The 15833-nt window shown below is 34.5% G+C and overlaps 2 protein-coding genes across 5 annotated transcripts in view; one reads left to right on the top strand and one right to left on the bottom strand.

Moving 5' to 3' along the window:
• The window catches only part of LOC138707505 (acidic proline-rich protein HP43A-like), a 308063-nt gene extending 299500 nt beyond the window's left edge, over positions 1-8563 (top strand). For all 3 annotated transcript variants that reach the window (XR_011334247.1, XR_011334246.1, XR_011334245.1), the window contains 2 exons: positions 7524-7611; positions 7756-8563. The gene's annotated coding sequence lies outside the window, so the exon portion shown is untranslated. The remainder of the gene's footprint in view (positions 1-7523; positions 7612-7755) is intronic.
• Positions 1-15833, bottom strand: part of LOC138707504 (ras and EF-hand domain-containing protein homolog) — a 57141-nt gene that overhangs the window by 5609 nt on the left and 35699 nt on the right. For both annotated transcript variants that reach the window (XM_069837017.1, XM_069837016.1), the window contains exons 2-8: positions 11724-11876; positions 10783-10969; positions 8294-8487; positions 8003-8071; positions 7498-7656; positions 4840-4976; positions 2258-2388 (exon numbers count right to left, since the gene is read on the bottom strand). In XM_069837017.1, the coding sequence (XP_069693118.1) occupies positions 2258-2388; positions 4840-4976; positions 7498-7656; positions 8003-8071; positions 8294-8487; positions 10783-10969; positions 11724-11876 (1030 nt within the window). The remainder of the gene's footprint in view (positions 1-2257; positions 2389-4839; positions 4977-7497; positions 7657-8002; positions 8072-8293; positions 8488-10782; positions 10970-11723; positions 11877-15833) is intronic.

The following is a 15833-nucleotide window of genomic DNA, read 5'->3' as shown; positions in this document are numbered from 1 at the left end:
CAGTTCTAATCATCCACTTACTTGGCATTCACTTTTCTTTATTGCTTAAGCACTGTCAGTAGAGAGGTTTAATAAGTTTGGTAGTAATCATACCGAGACTTTAATGTGAAAGTTCTGAGGGAATGTTTGTAGCACGCCATCTGTCTGTTATTTTAAGTTATATTAATATTTTAGACCATATGTTGTTGCTTCACGTGAAATGCTATTCTCTCTGTTTTTTTTTTTTTTTTTTTCTCCAGTAGAAACTTTAATATCCCACCTACTGAATCTTTTGTGCACAGCGTTTAACTTAAACATACTCTTTAAAGTATTTCATCTTCAAAACTTTTAGTTACTACTATTTTGCCATTGTCGTCATCATCAGCATCATCAAGATAATCAATTTCAGGAATTGAGCTCTTATCAGCACATTCTTTCTTCAAAGCTTCTCCGTCTTATCCATAGTATTTCACTAGGTTGGTGGTCCATTATTAGTGTGGGGATTCTTTTTGGTTCCCTTTTTTAACATAATGAAACCAATATAGATTCCTTTCTTTTATTTCTTCATACTGCCGCTTGATATTTAAGTCTATTCTCATTTAAATATTTAATTTCTTATCTAAAGTTGTATAACCTGCTACATTTCTTAAAAATCTACTTCTTCAGTGACGCCAATTGCCTTTCATCCATTCTTCTGGTGGGCAAGGTTTCGTTACCATACATTGGACAAAGTAATGGCATTGTTTCATATAATGTTGGTTATGTTGCTTTCCTTGAATTATGTCCTATTGTTCTCTTAATGGTCCCACACATGTATCAGAACAGATTCTAGGACTAAATTCATGAAGGAAGATATACTTTAGGCCTGTATAGTTATCTTTTAAATGACTGAGCTGCAATAGAAGCAAACAATCTTGAAAAAAATTAATGTGTGTTTAATTAATAATTACTCTATAAGACAGATTCTCAAGCTGTGCATTGCGATGCTCTGGTGTGTCGCCAGTCTCTGTTTGGGTCTATAAGGTAAAACTAAAGTAATTTATAATGTATAGTGAAACATAACATGCAAGTTTTCACTACCTGTAGATATTTATTTTATTCCAATTTTGTATTTTTACAAGCTGGTAAGATAGGCTAAGTGACTATTTTCTTTTAAAAAAACACCACCAAATTTAATTTGGGCATTTTTTTTAATTTTGGGTACAAGAATGTCGCATGGAAAATCTGAAATGTGAAGGGTGGCGAAGTCTCAGAAAGTTTGAGAACTCCTGCTATAAGAGATACTGAACAGCCCCACCAATGTTCAGTGAGCAGATAGCTTCTCACGAAAAGACTACTGTTTAATCCATGGTAGATAAAGGTAAACGTGATGGGTGAAGAGTAGTGGGCAAATTTTATTTGAATAGATTGATTTGATTTTCCTTCCCTTTTCATTTATCCACTTCTCCCGCATAAAATTTCTTTGACTGCTAACATTGTCTGTATTTTGAAAGCTCGTTAAGTAAAGTGCTATAATCTATTGCATAATGGAACAGATGTAAACTGGAGGGCATTTTGTTGTAGTTAAACTCTGGCAATATGGAAATTAGTGCTGTTAAACTCGATGACCTGAAATTTGTTAGACTATCCATTGCTAATGAATATTAATTTATGTTTGTCAGGTTGTAGATATGTTGCGTTATAATGCTACATTTAAAATTTTCACCTTAAAAATGGACCAGCGCAATGGCGTAGCTAGAAATTTAAGATGGGAGAGAGGTACAAGTTTTTGGGAATATCATTTAGTAAATTTGTCCATAGCTTACAGTACATGAAACATATTTAAAACACAATAATTTTATTGTTTAACACTATGAAATTTAAAATTCATTAGACTCCCCAAATATTATAAAGCAAAATCCATTCTTCGTCAGTGCAGAGTGAAGACTTCGACACTAAGTACATTATTACTTAATCTGGTTATTGTGTTGACAACAGTAGCTTCATAATTTATTTGAAAATCATCGATCAATTTAAAACGCCTTGTCAGCAGAAATATAAAGAATTTGTTATTCTAAATATCGGTCATTGTCAGTAGAAACAGTGAAACAATATTTTTCTGTGTCACACTCGAAATACCAGTGGTGGATTGTTTCTACGTGCTTTAAATCTCATATAATTTAAAAATATTTCTTGAAAAGTGGGGGAAGGCTTCAGTCCAGTGAGCCCCCACCCTGTCTACACATTGGACCAGCACATCAGTTTAATGTTGAAAAGTCAGTTTTAAAATAAAACAAACCTGCAGTTGCCTTGATTGATTATCTGTCTCCAGTGTTCCCATTTGACCTAAGTTCACCTGTATAAGTTCTTCTTGCAGAGACTTGTCGCTATCTACATCCATATTGTCACGCATTGTTGAACGTCCCGAGTCTGAAAGGAAAAATTAACATACCATTATCACAAAATGTGCTATTTTGAAGATGACTGTGATATGAAAATAATGATATTATTATTTTATTATTATTATTATTATTATTATTATTATTATTATTATTCAATTGGTTATTTGATGACGGTATATCAAGAGCTTGATTAGTTAACATCAATGCAATTGGGATAGCAGGATTGTATTTTGGCGAGTTGAGTCCAAGGATTACCTTACATTCCCCTTGCCACTGGGGAAAATCACCAGGTTAATCAGGTCAAGTAGGATTTGAACCTATGATTGAATGCAGCCTTAGAACAAGAGTTTGGCTCCACTATATCCAGATGACTCTGGTGGCATAATTTTTGCGTCCCACACAATAGCATCATGGTCTAAAGGGCCGTATGCATGCTCAGTGGCCTGAACAATCCAAGCCTGTGCAGGTAAACCGTAGCATCTGCATATGCTACAGTTCAACTGTACAGGTTGCAGGAGATCACTTGTCTGACCGGATTGAATTCTGGTGCTGACAGAAATTGGTCTTTGCAGACCTCTCGAAAACTGAGCGTGTGTGGGCTTATTCAGGCCATTCTTTCAGTTCGAGCGTGTTCCTACTTGAGTCAACATAGAGCGCAATAAGAACAGTGATCCCTTCTTAGGAGATTTTATCGAAATGTACAAAGCAAATCCGTCTTTATGGAAAGTAAAGTCGAAGGAATATTGTGATAAAAATAAAAAAAACTATTGGCTTATGAAAAATTGGCTGAGAAGTTAAGGGAAAAAGATACTGAAGCTTACAAGGAAAGCGTAGTAAAAAAAATCAACAATTATTTTCCTTAATTACATTAGCACACACCACCACAGAAACTGCACTCAATAATATTTCGTCGAAATTCATTTTCCCAGACATGATCTGAATGGCAACTAAATCCGAACTCAGGAAATCGTATTTTTGGTCTGTACATGTGGTTGCTTCCATTTGTCTACACAGGCTTGGACTGTTCAAGCCGACTGAACAGGCTGCCTGAGCATGTGTAGGGCCCTTAAGGCATCATTTCTTGGACTAGTGTTATGGGATGAACACTGATTCGAGCATTTATGGGAGAGAAAATTTCTCATGAATTGTCAGTCAATGTATGGGACCAGTGCCCACCCAACATCGTGATGAATTTGGGTAGCTACACTAGGTAGCAAAATCTAGTTCCACGAGCCATCTTTAATGGCTGAAGGGATCATTGAGTTAAACCACACATTTACCCCCGTGCTGGTTGGATCATCGTTCACTTCTGTTGAGGCATGTGAATGTGAGGCCAGCAGTCAGCTGATATGTCTTGGCTCTGTATGGACTATCGCCCACAGAATGTTTATTTTTTATATTTATTTTTTTACATCAAAGTAACACTTTCATGTACCTAGAACATATGTTGTTAAAGTTCCTAGTGCTTATTTTTATGTTAAAGTACCTATTTGCAAAAACATATTATTTACAGATGATAGTAGGCTACTTAACTAATGCATATTTTATTTTACGTTCAGCTCTTAATGTTGAGCTGAACATGGATTATGAAAAATTGAAACAGAAAATAAGTTGGAAATTCTCAACTCTCTAAAGAATGGTTTATGTAACAAGATATGCATTAACTGCTGTTGAAATGTTCAAGATACTATTTTTTTAAGTATCTTTTTCTTTGTTACTTGACATTATTTTATATATCCGCTTTTATTTAATCTTGTTACCATTTTCATAATCACTTCTGCAAATTTCAAAAGAAATTCAATAATCTTAAGCTAAAGAAAAATAAGAAGCCACAAGAAAATATACTATTTTATTTCCATTTTAATCAACAACATGAGGCCACCAGCATATTCTTGGGTAGCAGCGAGACTTGTGATCTGAACCTGCACTGGAGATTGACTTGTTCAATTTCTTCCCTGGTTTTTTCCCCCAACTGTAAAACAAATCATCTGACTCACATCGTTCTTCCATTAATTATACCAGTATATAACTGTACAGTACACAGTAACAAATAATATCATTTCCTGTTTTCCATATTTTCATTCGTCTTAACAATGCTTACATTATTTACCTTCAGAAATAATTTTTCCCGTATTCTAATTGAACATTTGATAGAAGAAAGTGTAATTATTACTAAATTAATAAATTTAAAATGATAAGAATTTATTTCTAGCTCCATATTTGAAGAGATTTATTTTCTCTTTTGTAAGAACAGCATCATTGACTTCCATAACTTTATTTTACATCTAATATAATATTTTCATCACTAGTACTGTATACTATATTAATGCAATACACAATTTTTTGCGGGTATACTCATTAATTTGATTTTTATTTCCTTTATTATTTCTTGGGAATTACCTATGTGCATGGGCTTGTTCTTATTTACAAGGACATATATTTTGGAGATTCCATATGCTAGATAAAGTAATAGACTTACCTAGGTCTTCCATAAGTCGTCTTATACCAAACTGTACATCATCTCCAAGTCCAGTTTTTGTTGAAATTAAGCTAGCAGGGGCAGAGTCCACTAAACTTTCCACATCAGAAGGAGATCTGCTGGCTGGTTGAGATACCCTGAAACAGATTTATCTTTGCAGTTTGACGTCCACATTGGTTCAGTAGAATTTATATTTTTTTTATTAGGATTCATGTTGGTACAACTGTAGTTTAATTTAAAAACATTACCAATGAATTTGACTGAAAGTGGCACTATCTTTCAACCAGAACGAACAAGAAGAATGCTATTTTTTGGAATACATTCTTTTTAAACCTTCCAGAATAGAGTTTTGGCTGAAAAAATCGTCGAGTGCTTTGTTTGCCCATAAGATGTCAAAAATCATAATTTCGAATTTTAGTGAAGATTTATAGTTTCAGTTAGGTTTCATTCCTTTGACGATTGTGACTAGTGATGTAAGTATTGCTAGAGTTACTCACTACAATTTAAGTATAGGTGCACTACAATAACTACAGAGCGACCATTGCTCTGTTCAAACAGAATCTGAAAATTTATTACTTAGTTTTTTATCTACTTCCAACACTGTAAAATCCATGATGTTATTAAGCATTATATATATATATATATATATATATATATATATATATATATATATATATATAAATGTGTTGTAGTATGGATACATACCTATTCCCCTTCCTACTCTGATCACTGGCAGTGACCGTAAGTAAATCAAGTACTATATCATCATCGTCCTTATTAGTCATCAATGTATTCTGATTATTTTCCTGTCACTTGACCAGGGCAATATTCGATTAGAATACTGCAAAGCATGAATGTTTATTATTTGCCTCTTTCCTAAATCTCTCAGTGGTGATTTGTGATATTTTTTAGTTGGTTACTTAACAATGCTGTATCAACTACGAGGTTATTTAGCGTTGATTGGATTGGTGACAGCAAGATGGTATTTGGCGAGATGAGGCCGAGGATTGGCCATAGATTACCTGACATCTGCCTTATGATCAGGGAAAACCTCAGAAGGAACCCAACCACGTAATCAGTCCAAGCAGGAATCGAACCCATGCCCAAGCGCAGCTCCAGATCAGCAGGCAAGTGCCTTAGCTGACTAAGCAATGCGAGAGGTCGATTTGTGAGAACAGTGTTGCCTCATTGCAATACTTATGGATTTATCTCGACTTGACATTAAAACAGTTAAATCAATTGAATTAAACAAATTGCGATATAGACAGAGTTGCATGGTGGCACTAAATTAACACATTTTTCTGCCAATGAACTACATGTTTTCTCTCCTATCAAGATCGTGCATAAGAATAGGGCTTTGTGGTTTAACCCCTCCCCCATCAGGGAAGGAATCAGCAAGTTATAAAACGAAATAGTAAAATATTTCAATATAATATACAATGCTGGAGGTATACAGACCATTTGAAATCATAAAATTAATTAATAAATATTTTGTCAAAAAGTTTATTATAAGCTGCTTTCCCTTCCAAATGTGTATCGTGTATTTTGAATTAATCAGTCTAGTGCAACGTCATTTACTTTTACATTTTTGTTATCGGTAATTTATAATTAACTTTCATAAACATGGGTAAAGATTATAGCATGGTTCTACCAATTCAGTCATAAACCACTTTAATTTTTTTTTTTATTTGTGAATACTTGTTGAACACTTGTTGACAGAAAAGACTTCAATATAATATCCTCAACTATAATGGAAATATCAGTAGCTCTAAGAAGATGGTTCCAATAATCTCATCTTTTTAAGCTAAGATAACTCTTCCCCAGTTCATAATGTTGGCTTTACCATTTTCATATCAATTCATGTTATCACAATCACTGTCAGAACCCTCTTCCAACAGAATAAGAACAATCTTCATGTCATTCTCTCTATATGTATTTATTTATGTATAGTGACGTAAATCAGTTATTCATATCAAAATAATTCAAAATGTTTCTTAGGCAACCATAATTTCACACTACTGCCGAGCATATTATGATACATCAGACCTCTTTATTTGTGCGAAATTTTAAATACAACATTTATTTAGAAAGGAAATATTATCTTCCTCACACATAACAGAACAGGTTAATACTAAAATTCCATCCTATATATATTTTTTAAAGAGTTTCAAAGAAATAAACATTTTGCAGGTTAGAGTCTTGTTGTTATAATAATAACTTTGACGAAAATAAACTCCAGATCTGTCTAGTATCATATGCATAAATATTTGCGGAAAATCGTTATTGCCAACAAGTAGTGCATACATATGTTGAGACAAAAATATACTAGCTTTTCAATCACAATGAATAATTTTTCTATAAAAATGTGAGTTTTACACATATAAATACACTGCTGCACTGCATCATTTTCAACACACTTAAAGACATTTTAAAAATATCTTGTCATTTGGGAGAGAATAACTCTTTTTCACCCATTATAACAGAGAATAAGCATAGTTAAATTGAAACCTACAAATCAGTATATTGCACTGTTTGTTTTTCTATTGTACACAACAGTTCATGTGACTCTAGGTCCAAGTCTGCAAAGCCTAAAATTGAAGCTTCTATTGCAGAGAGGAATGTGCTACTGTTCTAGATCTCTAGAAGTTAAATGTATACCTCTTTCTTTTCCTGCCCTCTGATAGACCAGCAGGTGAGCCTGTGGAACTAGCATGACTACAGCAGCAAGGTGAAGAAGGTCGCGGTGATCTGAGACCAGACACATCCATGACTGTGAGTAAGCTGTCATTCGTGTCTTGTAATTTCGTGTTGGCTTCGCTGAAATTAAATAGATTTCATGTAAAGAGATCTTTTGTTAAGAAACTTTAGATTTATAATGAAAATTAAATTTTATTTTGTCGTTTTTCTGTTCTACAGGTCTGAGGAAAAGTCTGGACATCTTACAATGATAGCAACAGTTAGCAATGATAGCAAACTTTTTGTTTGAAATATCTCGAAGAATAACCTCTAAAATGAATGATATTAGGCCTACTTATGGTTCACCCTTATATATATGCGCATGCACGAAAACACACACACACACACACACACACACACACACATATACACATACTTGAACAAGTAATATTAAACATATACAGTTCTATGTAATAATGACACTTACTGTAGTAACTGAAGTTGTCGATGGACATGGTCATTTTGGTGCATATACGCCACCACTGTTTCTTGCTGACTGAAAGGAAGAAAAAAATATAAGTATACCAAATTTATATTTTAATGTAATACTGGTACCGGTAATTTAAAAATATTGAAGTTACAAACGTGTTTGAAAATGTAAATATTAATGATGTATGAAGGAAATTACTAGATGCAGTGGACAGTAAAATATTGGAATAGGTTTTAGTTAAAGAATTCGCAGTCTTGTTACACAGATAGTGGTAATTAGTGTAAATACCTGTTGAGTTGACGACATTTGTCTTCATATTCAGATCGAAGATGTGCCATCTCAGAATGAAGCAGGGCTAAATTGGTCCTTGTGTCAGCCAGCATGGTTCTAAGTTCTCGATTTTCAGATGCTGTATCTTGTCCAATATCTGCTGATGTTGTATCCTGCTTTTCACTTCGCCCCCGACTCAAAATTGTGTTCAGCTAGACAAACCAAATGTTTTGTAAATATTATGTTATATATGAGTGCAATAAATTAAAACCTGTACTATTTATTTCATTTTTGTTTTGTTACTGATAAGCTGCTATAATTTAATGTGTAACACTTTTATTAAGCCGCCAATGCTTATCTACTATAATAGTCATTTACATGAATAAGATTTTTACATGAACGTTTTCGATACCATTTTTTGTATCATCTTCAGATGCATTATAATTAATGTTAATTGTTAATTTTAATTATAATGCATCTGAAGATGATACAAAAAATTGTATTGAAAACGTTCATGTAAAAATTTCCAATGTATGCGTTACCAGTCTGTTCATGTTACAAGCTAATTATCATTCTGTCTCTAACAAAAAGAACATTCTTACAGACAGGCTCTAAGGGTTGATGGCAGAAAAGAGATAATTCTCTTAGAAGAGTGTAATCAGCATCTTATTCTAGCTGTTGACGAGAAAGAGATGATAATGAGGAATTAGTGGAATGATAACAATGGAAATGAGATTACCACGTTGAAACCTCTCCCAACACTTTGTGTCAATAACAATGACAAGAGAAGGAAATTATGAGAGAACAAAAATCAAAAAGATATGCACGATCTCGCATCTTAACATTGGTCTCAGGGCTGATGGAATAGTTATGTCAACTTGAAGTCTGTTGGCCATTTGTCTCATCCTGAGGTATGCTGTTCCACGACGATTTTGAAACGGTGGCAGACGGTGGGTTTGAAAGTTTAGGAGGCCAAGACGCGACTTGTGTAGGAGGAGTTCAAAGTGGTATCCATCTGCATTCACACATTCCCGACATCTTTCGATGTAATTGTTATTCACATGCAAAGTCCTATATCCTTAATGATTGAAATTACTCTTCTTATATTATCTCTAAGTTCATACAAAAAAATTCATTGTTCAAGTGTGAACATGTAAAGTTACATATCAGTGAACTACCATAACAAACTATCATAAAATTGAATGAAAACACACTTGGACTTTTAAGGGGAAAATATGGTGAAATACCAGTAATGGTGAAAAATTAAGAAAATTCACTTTTTTATGTTCGTAATTATATTTGAATCTTCTACTTTCATAATATGGTTTCATTTCCTATTTGAAAAACTTCGAACTGTGTCATGTGACTTTTATATATTGTAACAGAGAAAAAAAGAAACTGCAGAACATTACAAAATGCTCCCTGTGGCTATACAGGCAAATACCATTCTAATCAAAAACCTTCACCGTTCTAAGGTGCCATCCCATATAATCAAATGTTGCCAAACTTATTGTCGCGTGAGTGATCTGAATGAAATGTTTTTTAATGCTTTTTTCTCGACTTTAAAATTTTAAGCAGTTTCTTGAATAAAAAAAGTTCCTTGCACAAGTAATTGTCAGATTGGTCTGAAGCTTCTCATAAAAGTCAATTAAATTTTGATAAATAAAATTTTATTGGTATTTGTATGAAATATTAAGTTCCTTCGGGGCATATTCGTATTGCACTTAGATTAAAATGTGCTATAATGGTAAATTCATGAAATTTAAAAATTTATTGCGACCCTCTATTTAGACTGAGCTCAAATAACTAATTAATTTTTATTACTATGTCTGTTTTAAAGCTTCTGAGCAAATATGAACTAAACATTTGAAAACTTTGTCGCAAGGAGCTTTTTAGTGATGTCAATACAAAATATATTTAAAAAATATAATTAAAAAACTACTAGCCCTAATGGTACCAAATTTTGTACAGATTATAGTAATGTAGGCATGTTTATGTAGTTTAAAATTCATAAATTATTATTGAATTTTGTAGAAGTTTTGAAAATCACATAAGTGTCCCCTAAATAAAGTTATCAACTTATCAGACTGCGAGCTGAAAATCAACTGACTTATAAGCTGGCGAAACGCGAGTCTATTCTGGCCTTGAGCATAATATGACGCAGCACATGTCTGGGTCATTGATCCATTAATCCAAGCATGTTAAATGCACGTATTCCTGGTCAGGAGGCAAGCTCAATGGTCATGACAATAAATGTTTTTTTTTTTTTTCTTATTTTTATTTATTTAGCGTACTTCATTTATGTGAGAAATATTTCAGTTATTTCTTCAGTGAATATTGTCAACGTAAGACTAATATCTTCTTAATTAATTCAAATGTTGAATAATTAGAAATTTTCGGATTCCCTTTTAAGTACGAATTAAAACGATTACATGTTTAAGCAGAACTCTTCGTTTATTGGTCAGTTTTATTATATTAGCGTAGTTTTCCAATATTTTTCTTATTACCTTCTGAAAGAGTCTCAGGTGTGCTTGCAGTTCTGCAGTCTCAGCTTCCATTTTTTCCTCAATGATACGTTTCTCTGCTTCAAATTTAGCCCGAGCCTCTTCACGAGCCTGTGCTTCTACACGGGCCACCTGTGCATCAAGTTCTTCTTCTAGATTTCGTAAATGTGCCAAATGAGTTTCTTTTTCCCTATAAGAATATAGAACATTCAAAATATTTGTTCTCTGTTGTAAAAGAAAACGATAAATTGGAGGAAATATAAAAAATCATGACAGTTTCATCAGCAGCATCTGTTTCCAAGGATCACATCTTACGTTCCACTTCATTACTACTTAGGTGAAGGTTGTGTACTAACATTAGATACAGCAAATGTGAGATGTCTCAACATGTGATCATATGGCACTAAGCCTCAGCAAAAGTATAGACTGATGCAAGATAACAAAAACCCATTGTGATTGGGAGATAAGTGTATCAGCTTTCGATCATTGACAAAATTTTGCAGGCAGTAGAAAACGAACTAACAGACATGAATATGTACAAAAACTTACCAAGACATATTCAAATCTTTTTTCAACAAGAGCCAGAACAGGTTACATTGTCACATACTTATATGAGCCGTTCAGAACAAGTGGTGTAAGTCAAGATTGGGTAATGAGGTTTAAAGTAAAAATTCTGTAAAATACAGCGCAAAGTAGCAATTAATACGTCCTTCGTGCTATCCACTGACTACTAATAATTCAAATAAATTGAATATTAATTGCTGCTTTATGCTGTATTTTACAGAATTTTTACTTTAAACCTCACCACCCAATTTTGACTTACACCACTTCTGCTCTGAACGGCTTATATGTACACCGATTTCACCTCTCTAATAGTCCTATTTGTCTATGGGATGAATAATGAATATTTGTGCTAAAATCCATTTTATTTCACTAATCCTTACCTTATAAACATTTCTTCCATCTTCTTGTTGTCCTCGTATAATTTTTTAACATCTTTCAAGAGACTACTTAGTGCCCCTTCAAAATGTGACACTAAATGCTGAGTTGTATCTGCTGTCTGCAGTTCTTCATATAATTCTGCAAGTTTTGGTCCACTGAAAGATGAAGTATTTAGTTAGGTTTCAATATTTAAAAAATATTTAGAACTAAAACACTTTGTGTTTCCACTGTCCATACTTGAACTTATCTAACTTTAGAATTTAGTTACGCAATATTACGAGGCGTGTCCAGAAAGTAAGTTTCCTTAGGGCCGTTTAGAGAAAGAGAAAAGATTTATTGGAACAGATATAGCAATTTTTTTTAACTATTTTTCAACATATTCACCACCAGAATTGAGACATCTGTCATACCTTGGGATCAACTTTTGTACCTTTGTGTTGTAGAAGTCTGCCACCTAAGATCAGAACCAGTGTGTGACAGCCACCTGCATATCTCTGTCACTGTGAAAATGCTGACCGGGTAGGAATTTATTTAGGTGTAAGAAAAGATAGTAATCGCTGTATGCGAGATCCGGGATGTAGGGTGGATGTTGAAACCCCTCCCAGCGAAACTTCTGCAGAAGATCTGTAGTCCACTGAGCTGTATGTAGCTGATTGATTGCCATCAATAGCCATCGTTAATAGAAAGGAATTAAAATTATTGTTTAACACATTTCTTCCACTGTGATGCTAGGTGATGGATACCAACTTCATAGAATCCCTGTGGTCTGGATGTCAGTCAATGTTTAATAGCATTTTGCACCAGTTCGTCCAATGAAAATGTGGTTCCCTTCAGACTTTTCTTAAAATCTCCAAAAATATGGAAATCACATATGACACGGAGATAAGTCTGGGCTATGAGGGATGTTTGGCAGTTTCCCAACAAAACCTTTGAAACTCCTCTCTTGTTTATCTGGCTGTGTGAGTTCCTGCATTATCATGGAGTAAAATCACCCTTCTTGTCTAAAGGCTTAGGTGTTTATTCTTGATTATTTGTGTGAGATGCCCGAGAATGTCTATATAGTGCTGGGCATTGATTATTTGTTCATACTCTAGAAATTCCACTAGGAATGTACCTCAATAACCGAAAATAAAATGATAATATGACTTTCCCTGTATTTCCGTGCAACTGAAACATTTTAGGGTGAAGAGATTCAATGTGTTTACATTCCATGCTATACCAATGGGATTATGGTTCAAAATGATGACACCAGGACTCATCACCTGTCACTGTCACAATGCCATGCAAGAATTGATCACCTTCCTCCTGATATCGTCTGAAGTTCTGTTGACAGATTCTCACACGTTCGGCTTTCTGCTCAGCAGTTAGACTGTGGCTCCCATTGTGCGCAAACTCTGCAATACTGCAGGTGTTTGTGGAGAATTTTATGGATACTTCCCTGACTGATATTGAGTAATAAACTAAGTTCGCTTATTGTTATTGTCATATTGTCAGACAAGAGCATCAAAATGTTTAATTGAATTTGGCGTGATAACCTTGAGCGTTCGACCTGGTAGTGGATTGTCCTGTAGAGATATTCGGCTGGAATGAAACAACTCACACCAATCCTTTACAGCTGATTTCCCTAGGCATGTCTCTCCCAACATTGCAACCATTCTTTTTTCATTTATTTGAAGTAATAATGATGGGTATGCCAACCACATCTACCAATAGAATGCTTATAACCAGTGCTTTTCTTCTGGAGAAAAAGATGGTGGAACTCTGTATAGAAATATATAATAGCAGAGATGATTACTGTCCAGTGCAAGGAATTTTATCGTTTTTAACCTACTTTTCGTCAAACTTTAAGACTTTCAAGGCGCAAATGGAGTTGAAAGAAAAATTATGTTAAAAACGTAATTATTAAGACATTTTTCGGTTTCATGATGAAACATACAATAAAAGGTGCTGGAATGTCATTCCAGCACATTGTGCCAGAAAAAAAGCTATGCTTATAACCATTGTTGCCAATACCTCTAAAGCAAATTCCAGTCAATACTCCTAAGGCTAAGCTGTTTTTCATTTGAATAATTTCAAGGGTAAAATTGTTCCAGCAATGGGTATCGATCCCGGGACCATTGGCTGAATGCACTAATACTGTTATCAACTGAACTACCCAGGAACTTCACCCGATACTGTCTCAATTTTTCCCCTGAGAAGGTGTCGGGTGAAGTTCCTGGGTAGCTCAGTAAGAGCATTGGTGCATTCAGCCAAAGGTCCCGGGATCGATATCCGGCCTCGGAACAATTTTTCCCATGAAATTATTCAAGTCTGCCTCACAGGGAGCTTTACCTGAAAGCTAGATTTGTCAATCTGCTGTGAAGATCAAACTATATGCGCACCTTGAGGGGAGGTTTAGACATGAGCTTCTTAGCAATTCCCTTGTTAGAAAAATCTTTGCTATAATAGTATTGGTGGTGATGGTGGCTATGACGGCTGTAGATGATCAGTGGTAAGTAATAGTAACAGCAGTGGATGTACTTGTAATTGTATTCAGAGGCGGATGCAAGGGGGGGGGGGATTAAGGGGATATATCCCCTCCCAAAATTTTGAGAAAAATACGAAACAAGAAACAAAAACAATATTAATTTTAATTCGTGAATGTACATAGGAATTAGAGTTTTCCACGTAAATTCTCTTTGCTAAAATGTTAAATTCCAAGAATTTCAGGAAGACAAACACAGCGTTCTTACTTCAAGACAGAGAGTCATGAAGAGTATTTTAGGCTTTTAATTTTCCTTCTCTTCTTAGACTATTTCATTAGTCAGCTCAAGGACAGGTTTTTAAATCATAAGGGAATCCTAAAGTCCATACAAACGTTGCTGCCTAAGAACATAGTGCGAGCATCAGATGAAGATTTAGAAACTGCTGTTGAGGCTGTAGTAAATCAGTGGCCCAATGATGTTGATGCATCACCGAAGTCTTTCTTCAATGAATTGAAGATGTGGAGAAGAAATTTCCTTAATCAGAAAAATCTTCACCTAATACCTACTGATTTTATATCATCTTTGAACAGGTGCAATGAAATTATTTTTCCCTGCACTCTCAAGGCGCTGAAACTTTTCTGCATGTTGCCTGTAACTACAGCAACACCAGAGCAGTCGATCTCAACATTGCGATATTTGAAGACTTGCTTGAGGGGCACGATGGGAGCAGACAGATTAAAAGGACTGGCCTTGATGTATATACATAAAAATGTAGAAGTAAAAGCTCATGAATTACTGGATGAAATGTCTAAGAAGCCTCGTCGCCTTCTTTTGTAAATATCATTGTCATTGTTTTTGTATTGCAGTCATTGTAAATGTTAAAATTAAAAAATTATGGTTTATTTAACAAAGCTTGCAATTGCCGAGGTTATATCAGCGTCGCCTGTGTGCCAGAATTTTTTCCCTCAGGACTTCTTTAACATGCCAGTAAATCGACTGATATGAGGCCTGTCACATTTAAACACACTTAAATGCCATCGAGCTGGGTTGGGGTAGAACCCGCAACTTCGAGCACAGAAGGCTATACCGATTACGCTACTCACGCCAACTTGTAAATGTTTGTGACTCTGAAACAAATTGTGAGTATATAAACTTATTTCTCATTACTCCATTTTTACTATCTCCTCAAATCACTCCCCGAAAAAAAATCCTGCGTCCGCCCCTGATTGTATTGGTAATAGTATTAGTAATCCATTTGTAAATTTTAACGAATATTCATAATATTGTTTACTGTCACAACGTACGAAGAGTTTTGGACTGCTACTTCCAGAATTTTTCTGAAGACACTGGGGAAGAGCAAACGAAAATTGGACTATGTAGATGGCTTAATTCCGAACATAATTTTGCAGGAAGCCAGAAACAATAAATGTAGGGTATGTTGTGTACATTTAATGGCTTTTTGTCTTATATCTTTTGCATTATGTATGACATTAATACAGCACAGATTTGTTACAAAATGGATAGTGTGATTACGCGAAAATGTGGCTAATTTCTGGCTAACCAGTTTATTGAGTACCGTAGTCTACAAGATAGTGTTTGTTGCTACAGTGTATTTAGTATTTATTTATTTAACCTGGTAGAGATAAG

Source organism: Periplaneta americana, chromosome 10, assembly GCF_040183065.1.
Source record: "Periplaneta americana isolate PAMFEO1 chromosome 10, P.americana_PAMFEO1_priV1, whole genome shotgun sequence".
Classification (NCBI taxonomy): Eukaryota; Metazoa; Arthropoda; class Insecta; order Blattodea; family Blattidae; genus Periplaneta; species Periplaneta americana.
Note: the sequence above shows the minus strand (reverse complement) of the source record. Positions and strands in the feature narration are given on the sequence as shown.